The following is a 25,327-nucleotide window of genomic DNA, read 5'->3' as shown; positions in this document are numbered from 1 at the left end:
AGACTTTTGGAGGGCTATTTGTCCGTTCGGGGATGACCAGAGTTGATTTGAGGGCCCATTGGTAGGCCCAATGAGGATGTGTATTCTATATCGGATTGAATTTGATTGCTCATGCGCAGCTGTTACCACAGGTATATCGTCAGGCGGAATAGATGCTATTCGTGCCTTGGTCTGTGTTATGTGTTCCTCTCTTATGCCGTGACGGGTTGTGAGGGTTACATGGTTCTTCGTACGCATATTGTAATTCAGTTTAGGCCTCATGGCGCTATGGGCGAGATGGCCTTCGTGATGTTGATTTGCTTATTGCACCATAGCTGTGCCTGTCCTTCTTATTATTGTGTGTTCTTAATAATTTTATCACAGTTATATTAGAAGTAATTTCTTCACGATCCACCCTTGATGCTTATTTGAGTCATTTGTGCCTTAACTGAAATTGTTATCTCTTCTATTGCCGTGTTATCTTTCCCCTAACTGCTTATCTTTATTTGAAGTTATAATTATCTCTTTTGTAATTGTTCATCCTTAATTAAGGCTATGATTATCTTTCTGCTGCTTATCCCTAATTGAAATTGTTGTATCTATTTCTTAATGTCCAACCTCAAAAGAAGTTAGATATTCTATATTTTAGTTGACTTGTCCTTATTTGGAATTATTCGCCTTGTGTTAGCTCCCTTGTTGTCGAACTGTATATTGTGGACCATTGTTGCATAATATTTCCTTTCTTGTTGAGTTGTTCTTATTATGACTAGCATTATCTATTGTGGCCTCTCCTTGTGAATTAATTCCTCTGTTCCTTTGAGTTCTGAAATTTCTGAGTTGATTTATTTGTCATACCCTTGTATTAGTATTATTGTTGTTGTTGTACTTGTTGTTCTTGCATATTTACTTTGGGACTACGAGGCGGTACCTCGGGAGATCCTCATATCTTGCATATTTACTTTGGGACTACAAGGCGGTACCTTGGGAGATCCTCCTATCTTGCATACTTACTTGTGGGACTACGAGGCGGTACCTCGGGAGATCCCCTGTTGAGCATTTACTTTTGGGACTACAAGACGGTACCTTGGGAGTGCCCTTTGTTGACATCTCTTTGTTATGGGGTTGCACGAGGTTTCTGCCGTGCTATTGTTACTATTGATATTTGCACATGCGGTGTGACAAGGCGAGATATATATGTAGGTTGTGCATGTAGAGAGACAAGGTGGGAACATTATTATGTACGTGTGGCGAGACAAGGCGGGCATTCACTTTACTATTGCACACATGGCGAGACAAGGTGGGCTATGTCAGGGATTGATTTGTGATGATTTGTGATGGCCTTGGGACATTCTTGTTGTTGATATTTGTGTAGTGGTACACTTACCTGTGTGAGCTTTATCTTGTGAAAGTTGTGAGAAAACATTCTACGTGATGTCTGTTCTTTTCCTTATGCTCACTAGCTGGTATAAACTATGTTAGGACACTTGCACAAGCATACACGTAGTTAAGCACTCTTATCGGATAAGAAGTTTTCTTGATATTGTTGAGTATAAATGCACACCCTTGCTTACTTGCCTTCTATGTGAGAATGGCTCTATTTGGCACGCGAGTCGTCAGTGCGGTTATGAGGTGTAATGAGGGCACAGGATGCCAAGTGTTAGGGTTCAGGTATTGAGACCCGTGAGTTGTGATTGTCCGAGGTTCGGTACCTCGTGGAGTTTATTGACTAAAACCCGATGTGAAAGTTGTCATATTGTTGAGTTGTTACTTGTCCTTTCTTTATCTGTGATTATCGGACTTAGTTTGTGTTTCCGTTCATTCTTCTATGTCATTATTATGGTGTTCCGCTGATAGTTGTTGTTTTCCTTCCTTATTGCAATTACCGTATTAATTGACACTTCGCGTAGTCTTTATGTAGATATCATACTATGTTGTTTTTATACTTATACTTGTTCAGGTTATTTAGTCCAGTAGGTGTCTTGACTGTACCTCGTCACTACTCCATTGAGGTTAGTCTTGATATTTGTTGGGTACTGCCGTGGTGTACTCATACTACACTTCTGCACATTTTTGTGCAGATCTAGGTATTTTCGAAGTCTGTTGATCATTAGCTAGTTGTGCAGATTATTACTGTGGAAACTCAAGGTAAACCTGCTACTGCGTTCGCAGGCTTCGGAGTTACCTTCTGATTTGTATTCACACTGTTTACTTTATTTAAAACAGTTGCATTTAGAAAATTATAACAAACTCCGTAGAGCTTATGACTTATGCTACCGGTTTTGAAAATTATAAATTTTATAGAGATTTCTATTTCAAAAGTTGTTAGAAATTTATTATTGTTGTTATTTCATAAATGTTAGGCTTACCTAATCCCTATGAATAGGTGCCATCACGATACCCAACGGAGGAGAAATTGGGTCGTGACAAGTTGGTATAAAGAATAAAATTTATAATTATTTTTTTTGTTATTAGTTGATGTACCAATTTATTCTCATATTAAAGTTTCATAAAAAATTTCCTCTCGCGCAGTATTTCTATAACTTAATTCCTACTAATTTCTCTTTATTCGTTTAATCGCTTATGTAAATCTAATAATTCAACTTACTCTCATTTGTTTTTCTTTACATAGACTACATTTTTCATGAGCCACCACAAGACATCGTCGTTGGAAGGCTGTCCAGGATGCAAGTGACAAAGTTTGCAACATCCAACTCATTCAATTTTTTGTATTTTATAAAATCAAGTTCTCATTCCCCTATTTCAGTTTCTTATATTCATCTATCTATTCGGTAAAACGTCAAGGTGTATGAGTCAAAATCTATCTCTAGAATACTTAAGTATGGATGGTATTAGCGAAACATTCCCAGGCCGCCACGTGTCGAAGTGGTTTAAGGAACAATAAAGGTCGTGGTCGAAGAGTCAGCTAGGACTGAGGTCGAGGAGTCAGCAAGGATCTAGGCCGAGGTCGAATACCCTCGATAGAGTTTAAACGGCTAGTTTCAAGAGAAGACATTAAAGAGAATATTCTAGTGGATATTCTCTGCACTTGTACTATTAAGGATTCTAGGAACATGTTCCTTATAAATAGAAAGAGACACAATGATAGAAGGGGACATTTATTTTTGTAAAGAACACTTTGACTTTATAGAAGAGAATTTGGTCTTATTACAAGCATACAAAAATAACCTTTTTACTAAGATTCTTGTCTACACTTTTCCACTAGATCCGAGAATAACTCGAATATTCAACGGCTTATCAATCATCCATCATTGTCCAAGAGAACATCTACTGATTTCATTCTTTCTTGGGTGTCTCATCCGTTTTATTTACATAAATGCTATTTATTGTTATTTATTACTATTTAATGTCATACTCCATCTTTTAGATCACTGAATATCACTATTTTCGCTCATATTTATTACCATCCGGATAGGATACATTATTTATTTGGTTTAACACACGTAGCTCTATCTATGGATATTATTTTTAACTAAGATTAACTCTTTCTTTGAACAAATCTAATTGGTTGAGCCAAAATCAATATATTTTGGTCAAACGGTTTGGCGCCGTCTGTGGAGATTTCTTAGTTAAATTTTTAGCTTCCTTTAATCTGCAGCTAACGTGAGTCGCTAAACCTCACATACCCCAAGATCTTTCTTTACACGTACAAAAACTTACATGGCAGGTAACCAAGGAGAGAGGATCAACCTCATGAATGCTATCAACGAAAGCTGTGAAACCCTAGGCGAAGATGTGATGCCCACTGCCTCTCTTAGTTACGAGAGGTCACCTCCTCCCAATTGTAGCATAACAAAACCCAACGGAAAAGGGGCTTCCACATCCACAGAAGAAGGGACGCCACCAGCCGTGAAAAAGCTCCTCTAAGCATGGCTGACTCATACGCTAGTAAACGTATTCAACAAGCATGTTCCATGGACAACTGCAGAAATCGCAAGAACCTGCACAGTACAAAGAGCAGACGAACAAAGACCAGACCCTACGACACTAGGTATAACTCACAATGCTACTAACAGTGCAGGTGATAGATCCATCATCGTTGTTCTAAAGAGGATGGAGGAAATGGAGAATGAAAATAAAGCACTCAGAGACTAAATAAAAGAACATTAAGAACGAGTCAACAAGATACCAGGCTCCCCTAAGCTATTGCCAAAGAGGGACGCAGGCAGGTTCGTAAAACAGTCGTACATCGAAGAAGCAACCCCCCATGCCATACCAAAGACCTTCAAAATGCCACCCTATCTCAGAATATACGACGGAACGACCGATCCCGAAAATCATGTGACTCATTACGTCACCTCCGTGAAAGGCAATGACCTCACCAAGGAACAAGTATCCTCTATTTTGCTGAAGAAATTTGATGAAACCCTCATAGGAGGGGCATTGACATGGTACTCACAGCTACCAGCCCGCTCCATAGAAACTTTTGAGGAAATGACCGATAAGTTTGTAACGATCCATGCCGGAGCCAGGAAGGCCGAAACAATGGTAAACAATATATTCGCCATCAAGCAATCCTTGGGAGAAGGACTGAGGGACTTCCTCGCCCGATTCAACAAGGTAAGGATGACTTTACCAAATGTGTCCGAGGTGATGGCGATCGCGGCCTTTCAGAACGGGTTAAGTAGAGATTGTTCGAGAGCAACTAGAAAATTGTTGAGCTGATTGATGAAATATCCTCTAACTACTTAGGACAAGATCCATAATGCTTATTGGTGCTGAAGTACAAGTAGATGAGAACGACCTTAACGGACCAACCTATCGGTTCGTCTCGGTACAAGCCGAGTCCAGAAAATAACGAAGAGACAACATTAGGAGAGATCACCCGGTCTCACGATCCAACAGAGAACGAACCCAGCCATATGTTAGGGCCCACACCCCACATTCTCTCCACTATGAGGATGCCCCATTATTATATGCTCACAATTTTTGCGTATCACCTACAGAAATTATCTACGCCCTGGGGAAGCTCGGAACGAAGGTAAAGTAGCCGTCAAAGATGGAATCCGACCCCAGCAACAGAAAATTCGATGCCCTCTACGAGTTTCACCAAGAACGATGGCACAAGATAGAAAATTGCATCACCCTCAGGCAAGAAATTGTGAACATGTTACGGCAGGGACACCTCAAAGAGCTACTAAGCGACAAGGGGAGAAACAACTTCGCTAGAGGACGTGAACACCAATGACCACCTAAGTCGCCATCACCAGCTCGTACTATCAACATGATCATCGGCGGCAGCGATGATGCCTCTATCAACGACGTGAAATTCACCAACACTCACAAGCTCAAGCGATCTATCACCCGCGAACGGTATGACGAACTCGAAGAAAGTATCATTTTTGATGAGTTGGATGCCGACAGTTTGACTTTCCCTCATAATGATGCCCTCGTCGTTACTTTACACAATTTTGATACTGATGTCAAATGTATCATGGTGAACGATGGAAGTGGAGCGTGCATTATCCATCCCCGAGTCCTTACCCAAATGAGACTCGAGGACAAGATAGTGCCACGCTGCATCACACTAACCGATTTTAATAATGCACTTGAGCAGACATCAGGAGAAATTACTCTTCCCGTCTTGACCAGTGGCATGACGCCGGGGACGACATTCAACATCATGGACCAGGCCACCGCGTACAATGCCATAGTGGGACGACCATAGATACATCCCATGAGAGCCATACCCTCCAGCCTATACCAAGTAATCAAATTCCCAACACCTTGGGAAATATTCAGCATACGCGGAGAACAACGTACATCCTGGGAGTGTTACCACATCGCCTTAGACAACATGATAACCCAACATAAAAAAGACAAAGAAAAAGAGACATAGCAACCAGCAGGGTCGAGGTCGACACAAGATGAGACCAGGGACGTCATCATAGATCCCGAAATGGTCGAGGTTGCGGACTCGACCATAGAAGACCTCGACCCGTCTAATTAGACCCCAATCACTGTAGCAGAAAGGCCTACATCGACTACAAATTCCGAGAGCCAGGTAAATTCCGTAATTCTTAATGACTAATGCAAATTTGCTTGCCTTCATCCATGCAAATATGCCGGACATCCCCAGGGATATTGCCACACACAAATTAAATGTCAACCCAATCTACCCCCTCCCCAGTAAGGCGGGTCAGGCGTAAATTCAACCCAGCCATCAACGATGATGTCCGCGATGAGGTGGAGAAACTATTAGAGAATGGCTCCATCAGGGAGTCAAAGTACCCCAAGTGGATCGCCAACGTAGTGATGGTCAAGAAGAAGAATGAGAAATGGTGGATGTCTATGGATTTCATAGACTTGAACAAAGCATGTCTGAAGAATTCGTTCCCATTACCACACATCGACCAACTCATCGAAGCAACGAACGGGCACGAGTTATTGAGTTTCTTAGACGCTTACTCAGGCTATAACCAAATACTTATGGAGGAAGAAGACTAGGAGAAAACAACTTTCATCACCTACCAAGGAACATACTGTTATAGGGTCATGCCATTTGGGCTGAAGAATGCATGAGCTACATATAAAATATTAGTCACGAAGATGTTCAGAGACCAGCTCGGTAAAACCATTAAAGTATATTTAGACGACATGCTGGTCAAGTCCGTAAAGGTAGAGGATCTTATCGGTCATTTGAAGGAAGCTTTCGACATATTAAGACGGTACAGAATGAAACTAAATCCAGAGAAATGTGCGTTTGGCGTAGCCTCTGGAAAGTTCTTTGGTTTTTTGGTATCACAACGGGGGATCGAGGTCAACCCAGAAAAAAACAAAGCTATCAAGGGGATACCAAAACTCTTGACCACCAAGAAGCAAGTCTAAATATTGACTGGTCGAATCGCCACCCTATCGAGATTTATCTCGCGGTCGTCTAATAGATGTCATAAATTTTTTTGGTGTGCTTAAAAAGGACAACGGTCTCGAATGGACTCCCGAGTATGTCCAAGATCTGCGAGAACTGAAGGCATACCTATCATCACCACCTCTGCTTTCAAATCCCGAAGCTGGGGAGCACCTACTCATTTATCTAGCCATCTCCGAAGTAGCGGTAAGTGTAGTTTGATCCGTGAAAACAAATGTACGCAATCTCCCATCTATTACATTAGCAAGACACTCGTTGATGTCGAGACGAGGTACCCGCACCTCGAAAAACTAGCTCTGGCATTGGTCGTAGCTTCACGAAAGCTTAGACCATATTTCCAGTGCCACCCTATCTCGGTCGTTATAACCTTTCCCCTGATGAGCATTTTTCATAAACTCGAGCTATCAGGGAGGCTGGTCAAGTGGACCATCGAGCTAAGCAAGCACGATATCACATACCAGCTGCACACGGCAATAAAGTCGCAGGTGCTCGCAGACTTCAGTGCAAAGATAATGCATGAAGTTGAAAAGGAAGCCGCCCAAGCTTTCCTCCAAATATGAGACCTCTGGGTCCTATACACCGATGACACATCTAACACGTCATGATCCAGACTGGGACTCGTACTTGTGGTCCCTATAGGTGAAGTGATTCGCTAATCCATAAGGTGCCTGGATATGACTAACAATGAGGCCGTAATTGCACGGTTGAAGCTAGCACTCAAATATGGGGAGAAGCGGTTGAAACTCCGCTGTGATTCCCAGCTCATAGTCAAACAAGTCACAGGGACTTTCCAAATCAAGGAACAAAGGTTGCAAAAATATCAGACCAAGATTTACAAGCTACTGCCTGAGTTCGATGAATGTCAGCTCGACCATATCCCATGAACAGAGAATGCTAAAGCGAACGGCCTCGCCAAACTAGTCACGGATACCAAAAGCATCACAATCGGGGATAAAAGTGTAGTCCACCTCATCACTAGACCAAATCGAGGTAAGAACCGTAAGCTTAACTTGGGATTGTCGCAATCGTATTATCGCCTATTTATAGGACGACACTCCCAAACGACAAAAAAGAAGCCAAGCAGCCAGATACAGTCTCCTCTATAGCGACCTATACAAAAGAGGACTTATAACGGCCCTCTAGAAAAATGCTTGGGCCTAAACCAGACCCAGCGTGTCCTGGAAGAAGTCCATGAAGGCCATTTTGGTGCTCACTCCGGCAATCGAGCACTCGTCAGATGCCCCATATGGGCAGGATACTATTGGGCCACCATGAAAAAGGACGCATCAGACTTCGTGAGAAAATGCAAAAAATGCCAAAAGTACGCCCCTATGATTCACCAAGTAGGCGAACACCTCTACTCGGTCACCTCCCCGTGGCCGTTCATCAAATGAGGAATGGACATCGTGGGTCCCCTCCCAACAGGGCGAGGTAATGTACGATTCCTTTTAGTTTTAACTGAATATTTCTATAAATGGGTAGAAGCAGGAGTGTTCGCACAAATACGGGAGCAAAAGGTAATCACTTTTATGTGGAGGAACATCATCTACCGATTCGGCCTACCAAAGGAGATCAGCTGCGACACCCCAGTTCACGGAAAAGAAAACCGCCGAATTCTTCGAGAAATAACATATCAAGAGGATACATTCAACCCCATATCACCCAGCGGGTACTGGACAAATAGAGTGCTCCAACAAGTCCATACTAAACATCATGAAGAAAAATCTCGAAGACGCCAAGGGACTGTGGCCAGAAGTACTGCCAGATGTATTATGGGCGTACCGAACAACTCCGAAGACGAGCATAGGAGAGACGCTCTACTCTTTGGTCTATGGGACCGAGGCAGTAATATCGGTCGAAGTCGGAGAACCCAATCTAAGGTACTCCCACGAAAGCGCTACGAGTAATGATGAGAGTAGAAGGCAGGAACACGACGAAATCGATGATCGAAGAGATATGGCATACATAAGAATGGTCGCCCAAAAACAATAAGCAGAACGCTATTACAACAAGAAAGCAAAGGTAAAGTCGGGGACTACATGCTCAAAGCCAAAACTCAAGCGAGCAAAAACTCATGGGAAGGCAAGCTGGGAACAAACTGGGACGGTCCGTACAAAATTACAGCCAAAGAAAACAAGGGTTCATTCCAATTAGAGACAATGGAAGGAAAGCAATTACCAAATAATTGGAACATTAGCCACCTCAAATACTTCAACTTCTAAGAGAACATGTGTCCCCCAAGTCGTACTCTTTGTCCCATTTGGGTTTTATCTTGAGTTTTGTCCCAATTGGGTTTTCTCAAAGAGGTTTTTTAATGAGGCGGCGAAGGGAACACTTAGAGTCGAAGTACGCGAGGGAGGGACTATTTTTACTCTTTTATTGCCAGACTCCTCTATACTCTCCAAGTCAAACAATGAAGAGACTAGGTAGACTGGGACTAGGACTGGAACGCCAACCAACACCTAAAATTTATAACTCTCTCAAAGTATATACCCAAAGCAACAACATCGAAGTAATAAGTACGTTTATCAGGGACACCTTTTTGTGTTAAGGGTATGTTCGACCACACTCGAAGAACACCTATCGGCCTCCGACCGCGATATAAATAAAAGGTTAAGTTTCATCCAGTTCGAGAAACACCTATCGGCCCTTGGCCAGGACAACGAAAAGGTTATGTTCGACCCCGCTCAAACAACACCTATCGGCTCTCGGCCATGACTATGAAAAGGTTATGTTCAACTCCGCTCGAACGACACCTATCGGCCCTCAATCGCAATTTAATAAAAGGTTAAGTTTGATCCAATTCGAAAAACACCTATAGGCCGCCGACCACGATCTAAATAAAAGCTTAAGTTCGACTGAGTTCGAACAACACCTATCGGCCCTTGACCGCAATTTAATAAAAAGTTAAGTTCGACCCAGTTCGAACAATACCTATCGCCCCCCCAGCCGCGATCTAAATAAAAGGTTAAGTTCGATCCAGTTTGAACAACACCTATCGGCGCTCGGCCGCTACTTAACACAAAAGGTCAAGTTCGACCCAGTTCGAAGAACGCCCACTATCCCTCGGCCGCAAGTTAAAAAGGGAGAAAAATCAACCGTCTGAATAACACCCATCGACCCTCAGCCGTATTTCGACAAGCTTTGACATATACAAGAATAACAACAAAAGTACGAAGGAGCAAAACATGAAAAATACAGAAATAAACCACAATAAATAAAAAGGTGCAGATGAAAGCAAAACCAACTCCGATATTTATAAACAAAAGTTTCTTACAAAAGGCTTATGAAGACGAGAACAAAAATACACAAAAATATCAAAAATACAAAAAACTGCTACTGGCCACAACCATCACGATCTGTGACACCCTCGTCGGCCTGACCTCCAATATCTTCCCCGTCCTCGCCTGGAGGGTATATGGAATCATACCAGGCCTCGTCCTAAAGACGATTTATAGCTTCCTCGTCATCCCCATCTTCTTCACCAGGACGAGGCATAGTTGGGTCATAGCCACAAGCGACCCGAGTCTCACGGGCCTTGACCCTAGCATCCTCAAAATTCGCGGTAGGAACAGAACTTCCATGTGTAACTCATGCAACACGTCTAGTCGGGCCTCGGCATGAATCCACTCTTCATATAACTCGCAAGGAGCATTGGGGAAGCCAGAAGCTGAAGATGAAGAAGGCCGCATAAGTAATTTGGCCTTCTCAGCCTCCAAAGCGACAACCCGATCATAGAGCTCAAAAGTCTCTTTCTCCAACTCCCCAATCCTTTCATCAAGACGCTATTCTTTAAGATTCGCTGTCGACAACTCATTTTCTCGTTCAGAGCAAAGAGTTCGGTTCGCCACTTCAAGAGATTCCGCCCTCATCTGAGCCTCTGACCGAGCAGATTCCACCTTCTCTAGCTCCTCCATCTTCTCGGCAACCTCGCCACAAAGAGCCTCCTCCCTGTATTGACACTCCTCAAGTTGGCCCCGCAGCAGGACCACTTGGGCTTGGAGATCACTGCACTGGCTTTTACCCCCTGCTAAGCTCAAGCTCTTCCTCTTTGCTCCTCAATATCCCTTCGAGGACGCTACATTTCCCCACGACCTGCACCGACTCTTCGTCCCTTTCTTTCAAGTCATCCCTTAGCTGGCGCACATCGCCGCTTTCGTGGAGCCGACACCGAATCTCCCGATACTTCAACTTCGCATAAATGTCTTTATGTTTCTGCTCCCGAGAGCACTCTCGATCTCCAAAATGATCGCCTGAAAAACGAACGAAAGGAAATAGAACCTACGAAAGAGAGAAAACGTAAGGAAAAGAACGGATAACAAATGTACTTACCCGAAGGGCGACACCAACAATGTTATTTAATAGGGTGCTATTATTTATAGTCTTGAGGGTCGTACCCTCAATTTCAGAATAAAGAGGACCGAGGGAGGGAACTATCTCATCGGTGTTCATAAGAAGATTACGATCCATTGGGATCGCAATAGTCCTGGAGCCCCTTCCAACCTCACCTCGAGTTGAGTGAGCCCCCCATCGATCATTCTTAACTCGTTTACGTCCATGTCAGAGTCAGATCTGATATCCTCTTCTATGACAGCTTTCCCTCTGCCTTCGGTCGTAGAAGAAACTTCTGCCGCAACCCCAAAAGACGAGGCCCCCTCTTGTCTAGGAAGAATAGGGTCGTCATTGTGTACCTCGCCCTCGACTGTGTCCTCCGCAGGACGCGTGCTCGTCTCCCCCAAGTGCGGAGCCTCGGGACCCTCATTGGGGCTCTCTCCAATATGCACTGTGGCCGTCTCTCAAAGAACAAAGCCACAATTCCCCAAATCTACGGCTATCGACCTCCCCTCCCCTCCCCCCCTCCCCCTGCATCCACGACTCTCCTCTTGCGAGGCACTAAACCACCATCGTCAGGAGAGACGTCGTCCTCATCGACTAGTGAAAAAAGTTGAGGGGTCGAAGTAGCAGGTGGAACGAAAACAGGCTCTCGAACTGCGGTAGCCGAAGAAGAGACATGTACGAAAAATGCGGGAGTCGCGACCGGGATAGAAGCTGAAGGCATAGTAGCCTTCCTCCGGAAAGAGGGTACCGGTGCCCGACTCCTTCGAGAAGATCCCTTGCCTGAGAAAAAGGCCTCAAGTTAGCAAAATGAATCTACACTTAATGGGACGAGATCACAGTCAAAGAAACGAAACCACCTGTCGAAGGAAGAACAAGTTTAAACTTCTTGAAGAAACTCGACTAATCACGGATTCCCACGATATGGGGGAGGAGTCGTTCGACCCAGTCAGAGATGTGAGCGACCAAAGGAGGAGGCGAGCTCTTGGCTACAGAAAAAGAAGGCGAGAAGTCAGAATTTGGGATCGAACAAATATAAAGGAAAAACCAGGTACTTACGAGTATAGTTCCAAGATTCAAGAAAGCCGTTGATGCTGGACACAATGTCCTCGGTTCTGACAAAAAAGAAGTTAAACCATAATTGACGACTGGCCTTGTCATCCATTTTCACCACCAAGCTTTTGCCCCTCGGTAGCGAAGGTTCAGCATTGTTCCCCTATAAAAGCTAGGGGTGAATAAATGTAATAAGTGTCTCAGTGTCAGTTCGACCACGGCCAGCTCGGCAAACTTAGTGAGCATCTTTATAATTTTATAAACGAACGGTGCGAGCTGAGCATGACAAATGTCGTAGTAGCGACAGAACTCCTCCACCAGCGGAAGGAGGGAAAAAGAATAGCCGATTTGAAAGGGGTAGGCGTAGAGGGCGCAATACCAAGGACGGTGAACCTATACCGTATCCCCCTCGGCCGGGATCAACTCGATATGATTGGGAAGGCCGAGTTTGGCTTTGAGCTCCGCTAACTTATTTATCGTCATTGTTGATTGAAAATCTCCAGGCGCAACCTCTGGTGCTTTGGTCAAATCAGATCTGGAGTCAGAGTTACATGGGATTATCTCCTCCACCAACAGGAAAGCTTCATCCTAAACAATGGAGGAAACGCCCTCCCCATGGGGGGAACACCACCGCCAGGGGAGTAACACGACTCCCTTCACCAAAATCATAAGACACGTTTGACATGATTCAACGTAATGGAGAGAATAACAAGTAAAGAGGAATGAAGAACAATATAAGTCAACGAAACAGAGAAAAAAATTCGGAGAAGAAGAGAGCAATAGAAAGGTATGGTGTTTCGAAACGTTAGAAAGTGTAAACTCCAAAATTAGGTTCAAGGATCTCTATTTATAAAAACCATGGCACCAAAATCGAAAACGGTTCATCATGATTGGCACCAGAACCGAAACGGCAGGTCTAATCAAAGGTCACGCGTGAAACGAAGCGATGCATCGGGAATGTGCATCATAATGACGCATGACATCATGACGTCATCCTAACCCGTGGACAACTTAAATCAAATAAATCACACGAAAAATTCGAAGCATTTAAAATATGCAGCTCACATAGGGCCACGTCGCATGCTCGTTGCAATAACCACGACCCGTGTAGTCCGCTTGATTAGCTCGACCACCAATAACATGATCCGCTCATCGAACCCGCCCGCGAAGTTGGCCTCAATAAGCGGAGGGACTAACTGTATGGGTCAAAATCTATCTCTAGAATACTTAAGTAAGGATGGCATTAGCAAAAAATTCCAAGGCCGCCACATGTCGAAGTAGTTTAAGGAATAATGAAGGCCGCGGTCGAAGAGTCAGCTAGGACTGAGGTCGAGGAGTCATCAAGGATCGAGGTCGAAGTATCGAGGTCGAAGTTTTTAACTGAGATTAACTCTTCTTCAAACAAATCTAATTGGTTGAGCCAAAATCAGTATTTTTTGGTGAAACACAAGGTTCATCGAATATTTTGATTTTGCCCATTCTTTCTTAAATTTTTCTCTAAACTCTCACTTCAAGTAAAAATATGTATGAATTTTACTAATATATTTAGAACATCTTATTAAGGGTCACGAATTATAAATTATTTATATCTGTATAAACTAATTTAAAGTGAATATTTACGCAGTCAAGTATGAAAGTTTAATGTCTCAAGAGAAATTACTAGCGAAAATATCGAAGCATAGAGAAGATAAGAAAAAAGTGTCCAAAAAAGTGGGTTTGTATGGGGAGCAAGACAGCCACGCGTTCGACGTACAACTTGTAGATACGATAGGCATCAAACCAATTACCTCAACGCAAACACAAATTTTACCACTGAAACATCACCCACTTATTTCCAATCTCCCCCCTACTCTTCTACTTCTTCTTTCTTCGTTTCATCAGTTCATCAAACAGCTAGCGAGCAAAGAAAAGGAAACTGCAAAGGAATAACAAAATTTAAAGGCCAAAATTATAAAGAAAATGGCCCTGCAAACACCCACTAGAATTCCAGCTACTCCTTTAGCTCCAAATGGTGGCAACAGTGGTCTTCGGCAGCCACCAAATAGTTTAGCTCTGAAATCTTCATTCTTTTCTCCATCTGTTCATCTATTGCTCCCACCTCCACCATCGTCTCGTGCTGCTCCTGCTACTGCCCCCAAGTTTTCTATGCGTGTTGCCTCCAAGCAAGCTTATATTTGCCGGGATTGCGGGTAATCTACTAATTAATATTAACCCCTCTGTCTTGTTTCTACTTAGTCTTGAGTTGTTGTTGCCAATAGCGATGAAATTAGGATTTAGAGTTTGAATTTCAAAGGCGTAATCAGGATTTGAAATTTATGGGTTTTAAAACTACGATTGAACTCATACCGAGTTTAATTACTGGATTTGTCTGAACTAGTAGCTGGCATTGTAACTCTGACCCGAGTGAATTTGATGTTAAAGCAAAAATATTGGATTCAGTTAAACTCAAAAAACTGCTCAAAAGAATTCTGCTTTATGCTTTTCATGGCATAGTAGTAGTACTAATCTATGTTTTGGGATGAATGTGGTGCAGGTACATTTACAATGACAGGACTCCTTTCGAGAAACAATTACCTGACAAATACTTCTGTCCTGGTAAATACCCTTTTATAATCATTGCATCTAACCTTATACTAGTAACTTAGTTGTAAAAAGACCAGCATCTCCTGCCATTATCGTTATTTGTGATTGTGCAAAATACTTGGGAAGCAGTGTCTATGGTCACAATTAGCTAACAATATCTTATGTTTTCTTTGGATTGAAATCAAAGTGGAATCTTTTCCTCTTGAATAATTAGCGATACCACAGAAAATATGTTACTACACTAATTTGGCTTTGTGGCCAACGAAATTTTCTATGAAAGATGAGCTCATACTTAAATAAGATAGGAGTAGTATTTATCTGGAGTATAGACACCATAATATGAAGGTTCAACATCGATAAACTAAGAATTTGATCAGTCTAGGTGTGATACAATACAAAGAAGGGGACCTTGGGCCTAGTTATTATTCCTATAATTACCGGATCAAATATATTATTAAAGGTATAACTCTTAAAAGAGGAAGAAGCCGAGCTACAAGAAAAATTCCCACGGCTACCATGGTAGAATACAATTCAGAATTCAAATTCAAAAGTTAGCTCATCGGATGAGAATTATTCAAAATCATATAAGGAAACCTCCAGACCCTTCCACAACCGATATACGACTCTAACACTGCGAAGTTTATGTTTTACTAATTACTATAATGAGTTGAATATTCAAAAACTATTATCTAAAGATAGAACTAAATATGAAAAAAAAAGTTGCGGAAACAATCCTTCTAAAAAAAAATTTGGGGAAACGTCTTAATAGTTTTTTAAATAGGAAATAGATAAAATGAAAAGTTCAAAAAGACAAAATGAAAATACTGATAGTGGAAACTAGAAAAAGGAAAAAGAAAAAAGTCCAAATGGGAAGGAATACCTGTTAGCTCAACACTTTGTGACCTATCCATTATCCAGATGCAAACTTTTAAAAGTTCACCAATTTACTTTTTTCAATCTTGTAGTTCCTCTTATAGGGCTTCTGTATGTGTTACAAGTTACAACTGTACAGTAATAACCGTACCTGAATTCCCTGGGTTCATTTGTGATTTGCAGTGTGTGGAGCTCCTAAAAGAAGATTCAGGCCATATGAACCTAAAGTAACCAAAGATGCTAATTCCACAGAGGTTCGTAAGGCCAGGAAAGAACAGTTAAAAAGAGATGAGGCTATTGGGTAACTTCTTTTCCTTCAAATTTCACCTTTTTTCTTTTTTATCAGTTCTTGAAGGGGAGTCTTGGAGCAACGGTAAAGTTGTTTCCGTATGACCTATAGGTCACAGGTTCGAGCCGTGGAAGTAGCCATTAATGCTTGCATTAGGTTAGACTGTCCTTGGGTGCAGTCCTTCCCCAGACCTTGCGTAATGCGGGATAGCTTGTGCTCCAGGCTGCCTTTCTCAGCCCTTCTCTTTTATCAATTTTCGTTCCTCATTTGAACACTAATCAACATAATCCTTGATGATTTTTCGCGTTGTAGGAATGCTCTGCCTATTGCCATTGGAGTTGGAGTTGCTGCACTTGCTGCTTTATACTTCTACATCAACAACAGTTCCTAGATTGAATTGGAGCAAAAATGTCGTCTTCAGATTACCAGAGATCTAGGAGATTGTTAATTGTATTGAAGTTATATATACAATTGTTTATTCTATCCATTCATTCTCTAAATTCCACTCCTATAGAGATGGAACTATGTAATTTCTAATTCGTCGACCTACATACAGAATTCCACCATTAATCGTAAATGGGAAAGGCCAATTCCTCTATTATTTTCACAACATTTTCAATCTCAGCTTTCAAAAAACCCTTTGATCAAATTCTAACGCATTTTCATGGCCAAAGATGAAATTTTTTGCGTGCAATAGCTGAAAATCCAAAGAGAGCAAATTATTCTTCACATAATGTTAAATAAGACAAGATGTATACATGGTGGGAATATATAACAAAAACATTTCCTTATCATTTTCTAGAGTTTTAAAGAGTAATGAGATTGAATGACATGATAATTACATAAGATGAAAAACATGGTATGAGGACATCTTAATGTTGATTGAATTATATGAGATGGAATAAGAATTTTTGTTATTTGTGAAGAAAAATGATTTTCGCCTACCAATTGGCTAGATTTTAAGAGGACCAACATTTTCTTTAGGAAGAACATTTTCTATTATACCAAACACTTGGTGCTACCAAATACTTAGCAATTGTTTTTCGCATTGGCTGGGACATACTTTTAAGCTGGTTTGACCAGCTTTTAAACCAATTTAAACACCCCTATGTCAACAATGGTAGGTCAACTAAAAGTAAGATTAAAGAGAAAGCAAAAATAAGTAAATACATGAAAAGTTGACCAATTTATGGTGTCTAAGAACAACTCAAGAATGAATTATTTGATACATGAAAATGCAACAAGAATCAGCGCAGCAAAGAAACATCCATAGCTGCTCCCATGAGTCTGCCAATCGAAACATCATTACTAACAAAACTATCAATTACAGGAGATATTTCTTGTTCCTTGGACTCTTTGAAACAGTAAACAGGGGCTTGCCAATTCGGATCCTCTAGCACTTTTCCTACTTCGAAAGTCATTACATGCGCGATCATACCTGCACCAACCCAAATTTATGATACTAAATTTAATTTATTAGAAGGGAGCTTTGGAGCAACAATAAAGTTATTTCTGTGTGACTTATGAATCACGGGTTGGAGATGTAGAAAGTAGGTTGTTTACATCAGACCCCTTGTGGTGCGACTCTTTGCCGAACCCTACATAAATGCAAAATGCTTTATGCACCAGACTGTCTTTTTTCTTTTTTTTTAGTAACGTCACACAATTACTTTTTTAATTAAAGTACCTAAGTGAAGTCTTAAGACTACTTTTTTGTCACGCTAAAATAATTGAATTTTACTTATATAACAGGAAAGTTACTAAATTTCACCTACTATAATGATAAAATCTTCCCATTAAGATGACCTTACTGATATAGCAAGTACAGTTTTTTGACTTCAATTCAATTATTTTGACATGGCAAAAGCTATTAACTTTAGTGTTAGTATACAATTCAGTGACCAAAACGTGAAATTAACTAGACCATTCGAACACAGTCAGTTCACATTCTGCTCTATAACCTAAACTCCAAAACAACACAGCAATAATTAATAATTGAATTAAGAAATCAAACCAGAAAATGCTACCTTAAAAGACTTGTAATTTAAGCATTACCTGTGAAGAAAGCCCAGTAAACGGGTCTCTTAGTAACAACATCCTCATAGTACCAAATGAAATCAACTTTTTCCCATACATTGCAGAGAAACCCATCCATATATCTCTGTCCCAAAAACTTTCCGCCTTGTAGCCAATTAGGCCTAAGAATTCCCACTGGAAAATGCATGACCCTACATTCCTTGTTAGCGTCCAAAGTGTAGTAATAAGAAGTGCCATTATCCCATTCCAAATCGTAAAGAAGCTTTCCCAATTGGTTTTGGATTATGTTGAAGTTCCTGCCATTGGGATAATCGTACCACAAATCCACAACCTGGAGATTCCCTTTGGTGTTATTCATAAAGAGAATCGAGTGGAATTGTTTTGGCCATGGGGTAGGAATTGGGTCGCTGGATTTTGAAGCATTGATTAAAGTGAAGCAAAGAGAAGATGCCGTTAGAAGGAGGAGGAGAGCGGAAATTGTAATGGGTTTGCCTGAAATCAACATTTTTTTTCTTTCTCTTACTGGAAAGGCACTGATATAGTGATAAAAGAAATTTTCCCTTTTGGTTGCCTTTAACCCATATCAAGAAAGGGTAAAGGACAGAAAAAGCAGAACACGTGGAGAGGTTTCTGTTGAGTAAAGGAGAGCAATACATAGATAAGGTAGCAATAATAACTAGGGTAAAAAAAGGAAAATCACAATTATAATTATGTAGCCGTTTACTCCATTTCTCTGTGTCTACCTCTATCATAGTTCAAAATAATAACGTTTAAGACTTTTATAATCCCATCTTTGTCCACATCTGTTTATTAGTTATTCTAAAAAAATTGGGATAATGAGCACTAAAATAACAGGCAGGCAAAAATGGAATAATCCTAGGGCGTATCCTCCAAATTTTTAAAGATTATTCAGCTCGTACAATCTTTTCAAAAACCAACGACCAAATCACATCGAAAACCATTCCAAAAGAACACAAACGAACATCGGCCCAGAAGAAGAAGAATGCTCTCCAATTTCTTTTATTGGAACATAAAAAAATAAAAATAAAAAGTAATCGAGGATAACACACAGCATCTATCAGCACATTACTGAGGCCTTATTGCAACATATATAAGATGCTATATTTATTCATACACATGCATAGAAATTAATCAAGTTCCTTTACAAAACTATAGATTAGATGTTCTTTGACACCTCCCAGCAGAAAAAGGGATCTACTGATTTCCAGCAATAGGCGCATCTCGACCTCTCTTGATATCATCCCATCCTCTAACCCAAGGTTTTCCTGGAACAGCCCGAGTCTCAGGAGAAGCATGTTTGTCAAGGTTGTTCATAACCTTTTCACGCACAGCAGAAAACACCTACAGCCCAAGTACCGATCAGATTAAATAAACATCCAAACAAAACCAATCAGATAAAGCAGCAATTCTATATTGGTTCATGGCTCACAGGATTAGTGATTATTGCATCTGGCGGTTGCTCCTGACCAGTCAGCCACTTCCACAAATCCGGATTCTCCTACAGGCATAAATAGAATAAACTGAATAAGACAGCTCAAGTTCATCATCACAAAGGAGAAATTTGATTGCTACGACCATTCTACTGCATCTAAACGGGTTACCTGTCTTTCTTTTTCCTTCATTCTTTTGTTGGGTTTTGGGGCCGGGGTGATTTGGGGGGGGGGGGGGGAGGGGGCACGGTGAGGAGGTATGAGAGATGTTAGTTCATGGCAAAGGATCAGACGACCATATTTGGCAGAATCACAGAGAGAAAACAATGTGAACATTGCAAAGAGTAGTTTTGAACCAAGTTTGAGTAACTATACTTCCTGATGATCGCTAACTCGAGTCAATGTGGTGCATATATTCTATGCTCCCTGAATAACATACAGGAAACCAGCAGAACTTCACAGCACTGCTCACATTATTTGATCTTTGAGTTGTAGACCCACTACTAACTCAATGTGGTCCCCATCCAACCTTCCAACTTCTTCCTATATGCTTTTTTCCCTTCTTCCCCTTTGTACGCCTTAATTTTACACTCCATAACTTTTGTTTTCCCTTTTCCTAGCATATTTGCGAGTTCTCCGGGAGAGGCAATCTGAATTTGGGAGGGTGGTCTGAGTATGAACACAAAAGAGGGGAATACGCCTATGGTACATTATTTTCCTTCGTAAGTAATAGTAATTAAAAATATTAAGCCCAATACTGACACACTGACCTAGCACCAAAAGTACCAGAATATTGGGCTCATAGCATTGACTGTCATTTATATGAGTTATCCTGAATCAGTTCAGACCAAATTAAACACTGGTCTCTAGGTCTGGCTTAAAACATCAACTCCCAGTACTGAATATATTCATATATATGAAGTACATCTGTACACGGCATAATAGATTTATACAGTGCAGAGCTGGCTGTCAAATTAAAGCACCAAGAAGCAAGACACCCAATGTTAGCCCAAGGCATTAGCTCAATAGTCAAGGATTTAAAGTCCCTCAGCATAACAATGCTCCTCTTAATCCCCGAAGCCAAGGAGTAGGTACCCGTAGGAACAAAAGTAGATGCACCTGGAAAATCGCCTATACTACACTTCATGAAACTACTGAACATATGCTATAACAGCTAATCAAAGAAACGATGGGAACTACACAAATGCTAGTCAATGTATATCCCTCAAGCACAGTAAAAATCATCACCCTGCGGCCTGGACAATTGTAACCACCAATGCCAACATAGAGCAGTTGTCTCTCAGTGCCCTCCCAAATTCATACTCAGACCGCCCTCCCAATATCTGAGCAATCTGAGTACGAACACAAAAGAGGGGAATACTCAGATGGTGCATTATTTTCCTTCGTAAGTAACAGTAATTAAAAATATTAAGCCCAATACTGACCTAGCACCAAAAGTACCAGAATATTGGGCTCATAGCATTGAATGTCATTTAGATGAGTTACCATGGACAAGTTCAGATCAAATTAAACACTGGTCTCTAGGTCTGGCTTAAAACATCAACTCCCAGTACTGAATATATTCATATATATGAAGTACATGGCATAATAGATTTATACAGTGCAGAGCTGGCTGTCAAATTAAAGCACCAAGAAGCAAGACACCCAATGTAAGCCCAAGGCATTAGCTCAATAGTCAAGGATTTAAAGGCCCTCAGCATAACTATGCTCCTCTTAATCCCCGAAGCCAAGCTTACCCCCCCCCCCAAAACCCACTCAAAAGAAAAATGAAAAGGGAGAAGTAGGTACCCATAGGAACAAAAGTAGATGCACAACCTGGAAAATCGCCTATAATATAACAGCTAGTCAAAGAAAAGATGGGAACTACAGATATGCTAGTCAGTGTATATCCCTCAAGCACAGTAAAAATCATGACCCTGAGACCTGGACAATTGTAACCACCAATGCCAGCATAGAGCAGCTGCAGCTGGTATTAGATATTACCAGTATCCTCTACTAGATTGTTGCAGATTCCTCAGTGATTTGCTTATGAATTGAATCACTAGTCAGTTGTCTCTCAGTGCTTTCATGAAATTATCTTGCATGTTGTAAGTTTCCGCGAAGACCTTTCTGTAACAAATGCTAAGATAATCATAGACCTCACTATGCTTATCAATCATCCTATTTTCCCCATATAATATGAAACCATAAAAGAAGAGACGGAAAAAAAAAAGTTCGAGGCAGAAGTTGAGATTTGTGTTAACAAGTTGTTGGGGGTCAACATGGGATTTTGTTAATAAATATTACATACGGGGGGCTGGAAAAGGGAAAGGGGTACAATTGCAATTGAACCCACACTTATTGAGGGTAAACTTCCACTAGTACCACTAGGCAATAAGTCTCGGTTAACATGTGGTTTATTCTTTGAGTTCAAATTGAGCAACGGCAAATTGATGCTATTGAGGATCTAGGGGGTGACTTTTCATGCCTTTTTCTCTTTTTGTTGGTATTAAGCTGACAATCCTATCATCTTAGTGGAACTTGGGGGTAAATGTTCATTGGCAGATGTCATATAAATGTAATGGGCTAGGAATTGTTGGCAAAATAATATTGTATTTCAAAAGATTTAGTAGAATTGTCATTCATGTACAAAGGAAATTTTACAAATGTCTTAGCATGTGTAAGTGTCTTTGCATTTAAATGTGCTCATTCATTTATAGATTTAAAGAAGTGGCAAAAGCCTTTGAAGAAGTGACGAACAAGGCGCCATGTTGATGACAAGAACAAGAATGCACGCACACAATCATGGCTATAAATAGCCATCATTACCTCAGCACTGGATACCAAGAAAATTAGCCTTGATCATAAGTTGTCATTACAAGCCTAAGCTACTATAATTCTGTCGTCCAATTTCCATCATTGTTCCCTTTTCTATAGATTCCTAATTGTTTCCTTTATTGTTCCTAACTTGCTAGTTTATTATTCAAATTTTGCTATTCCTATTCCCTCTAACAAGAGAAAGGCTTGTTCAAACTTGCGAAACATTCACACTGCTGAAAAAGATTCTTAGGACAGTGAAGGCTAATTTTCTTGATGTCTATTGATGAAGTAATGATGGCTATTTATAGCCATGATCGCCTCCATTCTTGTGCTTGTTAGCAGCGTGGCTAACCTTGTTTGCCACTTATTCAAAGTCCACATTTAGATGTAAAGACACTTGTCCTCTACAAGATTCCTATTTTTCTCTTTATTGTTCCAAACTTGTAGGTTTATTAATTAATTTTGTCGTTCCTGCTCCCTCTAATAATAAGAGGTAGGCTTATTCACTCTTGAAAAACTTTCACACTACTGGAATAGTTTTTTAGGACACGACTTAAGCAAATTTGTGTATCTGTTTTTTCATTTTCACTAGATCATTCACCTTGGATACTTGAAACATACTAAAACCCCAAAAGAAAAAGAAAAAACAACATAACAAGATCCTATTACGAGCTAGAGCAGCAAAAGCATGATCTCTAATTATCGGCATACAAAAAGGAGAAGTCCAAAGGAAATAAGAAAAAAGAATTATAATGAAAAACAAAGAAAATTACCAGGTCAAGGACATGAACAAGGGACTTAATTCCATTTTCGTCCATGGATTGTATATGTTCCTCCACCCATTTGCCCAGAACAAGGTCCAGCTCCAAATACCCTCTTTGTTTACTACGATAAATAAGCCTATATCCATACAAAATAAAACCACCAACAACATATCATGAACCCGCCGGAGGAACTTATAACCCATCATATTAAATAGTAAAAGCTTAAAGTCACCTGTTAAATAAACGTCTTTTGCTCTCTTCGTTGGAGAGATCAATATTATTTGGCGACGAAGCCTCGTTGGAAGTAATGAAACGCGAAAATGTTCCAGTCAAAGGCCTAAACAAGCAAATATAATTATTTTTTTTTTTTACAGATAACAGGTAAAGAGAGTAAGAATGTTGGATTTTTGAAACCTGTAAAGATTATGAGAGGGGAGCGTGGAGGTTGCAACAGATGTCCCGTTAGAGGAATTGAGGATCCGAGGAATGGTGAAGAGGAGTGCCCTTCTTAAATTCGCCATTCTTTTAGAGTTTTAGTCCCACAACTATGTTATTTTGAGGATCAAAACTCAAATCAGACTTTTGTTGAGGAGAAGATGTTATTCGGTTTGGAATTTAAGTTGGAAGGCGGTCTGCCTAATGCGGTGCGTGGCCTTTTGACGTCCACTTGGAACCCGCTTGGGAACACTCAACTTGGGCTGGACGCTTTATTCGGTAATCGCTATTTAAGGTCCGGCTCGGTCCGTTGAGTCGATTTGACTAGGCATAATTCAAGTTTGATCAGTGCTTCCCTTAAACTCTAGTACTAAATAGAATATTTTGTAACTAACTAAATAAGATAATTGCATATAAAAAATTACTTTTATCGTAATGATAATTACTGTGATAAAATTTATAATTGCGTCCTTCTTCGTGAGAAATAATTAAATATTTAATCAAATTTTAACTTAGAGTATGTTTGGAAAGCCCCCTAGAAATTGATTTGGGTGTAATTGAGTATAATTACCCAGTTTGGCATATTTGTCATGCCAAGTAATTACTTAGTCAGCATGGTATAATTGGAGAAGTATAATTACTCTCCAATTTTTAAGGGGAGGTAAGAATTGGTGGTAATTACACTGTGAAATTACAAGATTAATTTTTAATTTCTTTCCTTTTTGTTTTTATTTTAATTTACTTTTTATACTAACTTTTTATTTCAATTTCTTTTTATTTTAATTTGTTTATTTAATTTTTAATTTTTAATTTCTTTTTTAATTTTAAAATATATTTTTCTTTGTACATTTTTTTTCTCTACCTTTACGTGTGATTCCATGTAATTGATCGTATATTTTATTTCTTATTCGTTTTATTTTCTCCATTTAGCATAACTAAATTATTATTCTAGTTTTTGAAGCTACATCTCCTAATATTAGAAATAATGAGTCACTAGCAACCTTGGTATAGAACGAGTGATGTCATTAAAGTAGAATTTCGTTGTTGAATGAGGTTATATACTTATTATATTTTCTAATCTTAAGTTGTATTAGAACTTATTTTTATTATATTGGAGTTTGACATATGTTAAACTATTTTTTTTTTGGATTTTGAAATTTTATTTATTTATGGTTCCAATTTACTTGTTTTAGTAGTATTGGCTTTGTCATTTCACATTGCATGTTGTTCATTTTTTAGTTAGAATTAATAGATTAGTTTTGTCAAACATTTGAAAAATGTTATGACATTATATTTATAAATATTAATTTTTTTTGTCAAACATGCATTCCATTCCATGATGTTCTTACAAAACGTATATTTTTAGTTTTTATAATTAATTAAACTAAATATTATTAATTTGAAATATATATATCAATTATTTTTATAATATTAGTTATAAATATATGATTACCATTTAATGTATATTCAAGACAAAATATGTATCTTAAATACCAAATCTAATATTATTTATACTTAAAAAAAATTATAGTGATATATTTATTAGATTAACTTTTAAATTTTGATAATTATTTTATTTAAAATTTAATCTAACTGTATAATTACACTTGTGCAACCAAATAGTTCGCTTGTAATTACACTGTAATTAAGTCATGACAAACAAATCAATCGATGCATTACTATATTGTGTAATTACTAGGTTGTGTAATTACTACCCTAGTAATTATACTAATTTCAATTATCGGGTGGCTTTCCAAACAAACCCTAAGCTGATTTACAGTGACATGTTATAGTTTTAAATTAAGAATTCAAATTATAAGTG

The 25,327-nt window shown here is 39.8% G+C and overlaps 3 protein-coding genes across 3 annotated transcripts; 1 reads left to right on the top strand and 2 right to left on the bottom strand.

The window, feature by feature from the left end:
* Positions 1-14,043: 14,043 nt before the first annotated feature.
* LOC104113741 (uncharacterized) lies at positions 14,044-16,608 on the top strand. Its single transcript, XM_009624003.4, has 4 exons — positions 14,044-14,442; positions 14,787-14,848; positions 15,893-16,010; positions 16,311-16,608. The coding sequence occupies exons 1-4, from the start codon at positions 14,213-14,215 to the stop codon at positions 16,387-16,389; spliced, it is 489 nt and encodes a 162-aa protein (XP_009622298.1). The 5' UTR covers positions 14,044-14,212; the 3' UTR covers positions 16,390-16,608.
* A 531-nt stretch (positions 16,609-17,139) lies between these two features.
* LOC104113740 (uncharacterized protein At4g14100-like) lies at positions 17,140-18,634 on the bottom strand. Its single transcript, XM_009624002.4, has 2 exons — positions 18,054-18,634; positions 17,140-17,436 (listed from the first exon to the last, which is right to left on the bottom strand). The coding sequence occupies exons 1-2, from the start codon at positions 18,538-18,540 to the stop codon at positions 17,246-17,248; spliced, it is 678 nt and encodes a 225-aa protein (XP_009622297.1). The 5' UTR covers positions 18,541-18,634; the 3' UTR covers positions 17,140-17,245.
* A 393-nt stretch (positions 18,635-19,027) lies between these two features.
* LOC104099523 (succinate dehydrogenase assembly factor 2, mitochondrial) lies at positions 19,028-23,765 on the bottom strand. Its single transcript, XM_070197678.1, has 5 exons — positions 23,485-23,765; positions 23,303-23,407; positions 23,080-23,206; positions 19,486-19,554; positions 19,028-19,397 (listed from the first exon to the last, which is right to left on the bottom strand). The coding sequence occupies exons 1-5, from the start codon at positions 23,589-23,591 to the stop codon at positions 19,251-19,253; spliced, it is 555 nt and encodes a 184-aa protein (XP_070053779.1). The 5' UTR covers positions 23,592-23,765; the 3' UTR covers positions 19,028-19,250.
* Between the last annotated feature and the right edge of the window lie 1,562 nt (positions 23,766-25,327).

This window comes from Nicotiana tomentosiformis, chromosome 3 (assembly GCF_000390325.3).
Source record: "Nicotiana tomentosiformis chromosome 3, ASM39032v3, whole genome shotgun sequence".
Taxonomy (NCBI): Eukaryota; Viridiplantae; Streptophyta; class Magnoliopsida; order Solanales; family Solanaceae; genus Nicotiana; species Nicotiana tomentosiformis.
The sequence above is the reverse complement of the archived record's forward strand: the minus strand, read 5'-3'. Positions and strand labels throughout refer to the sequence as shown.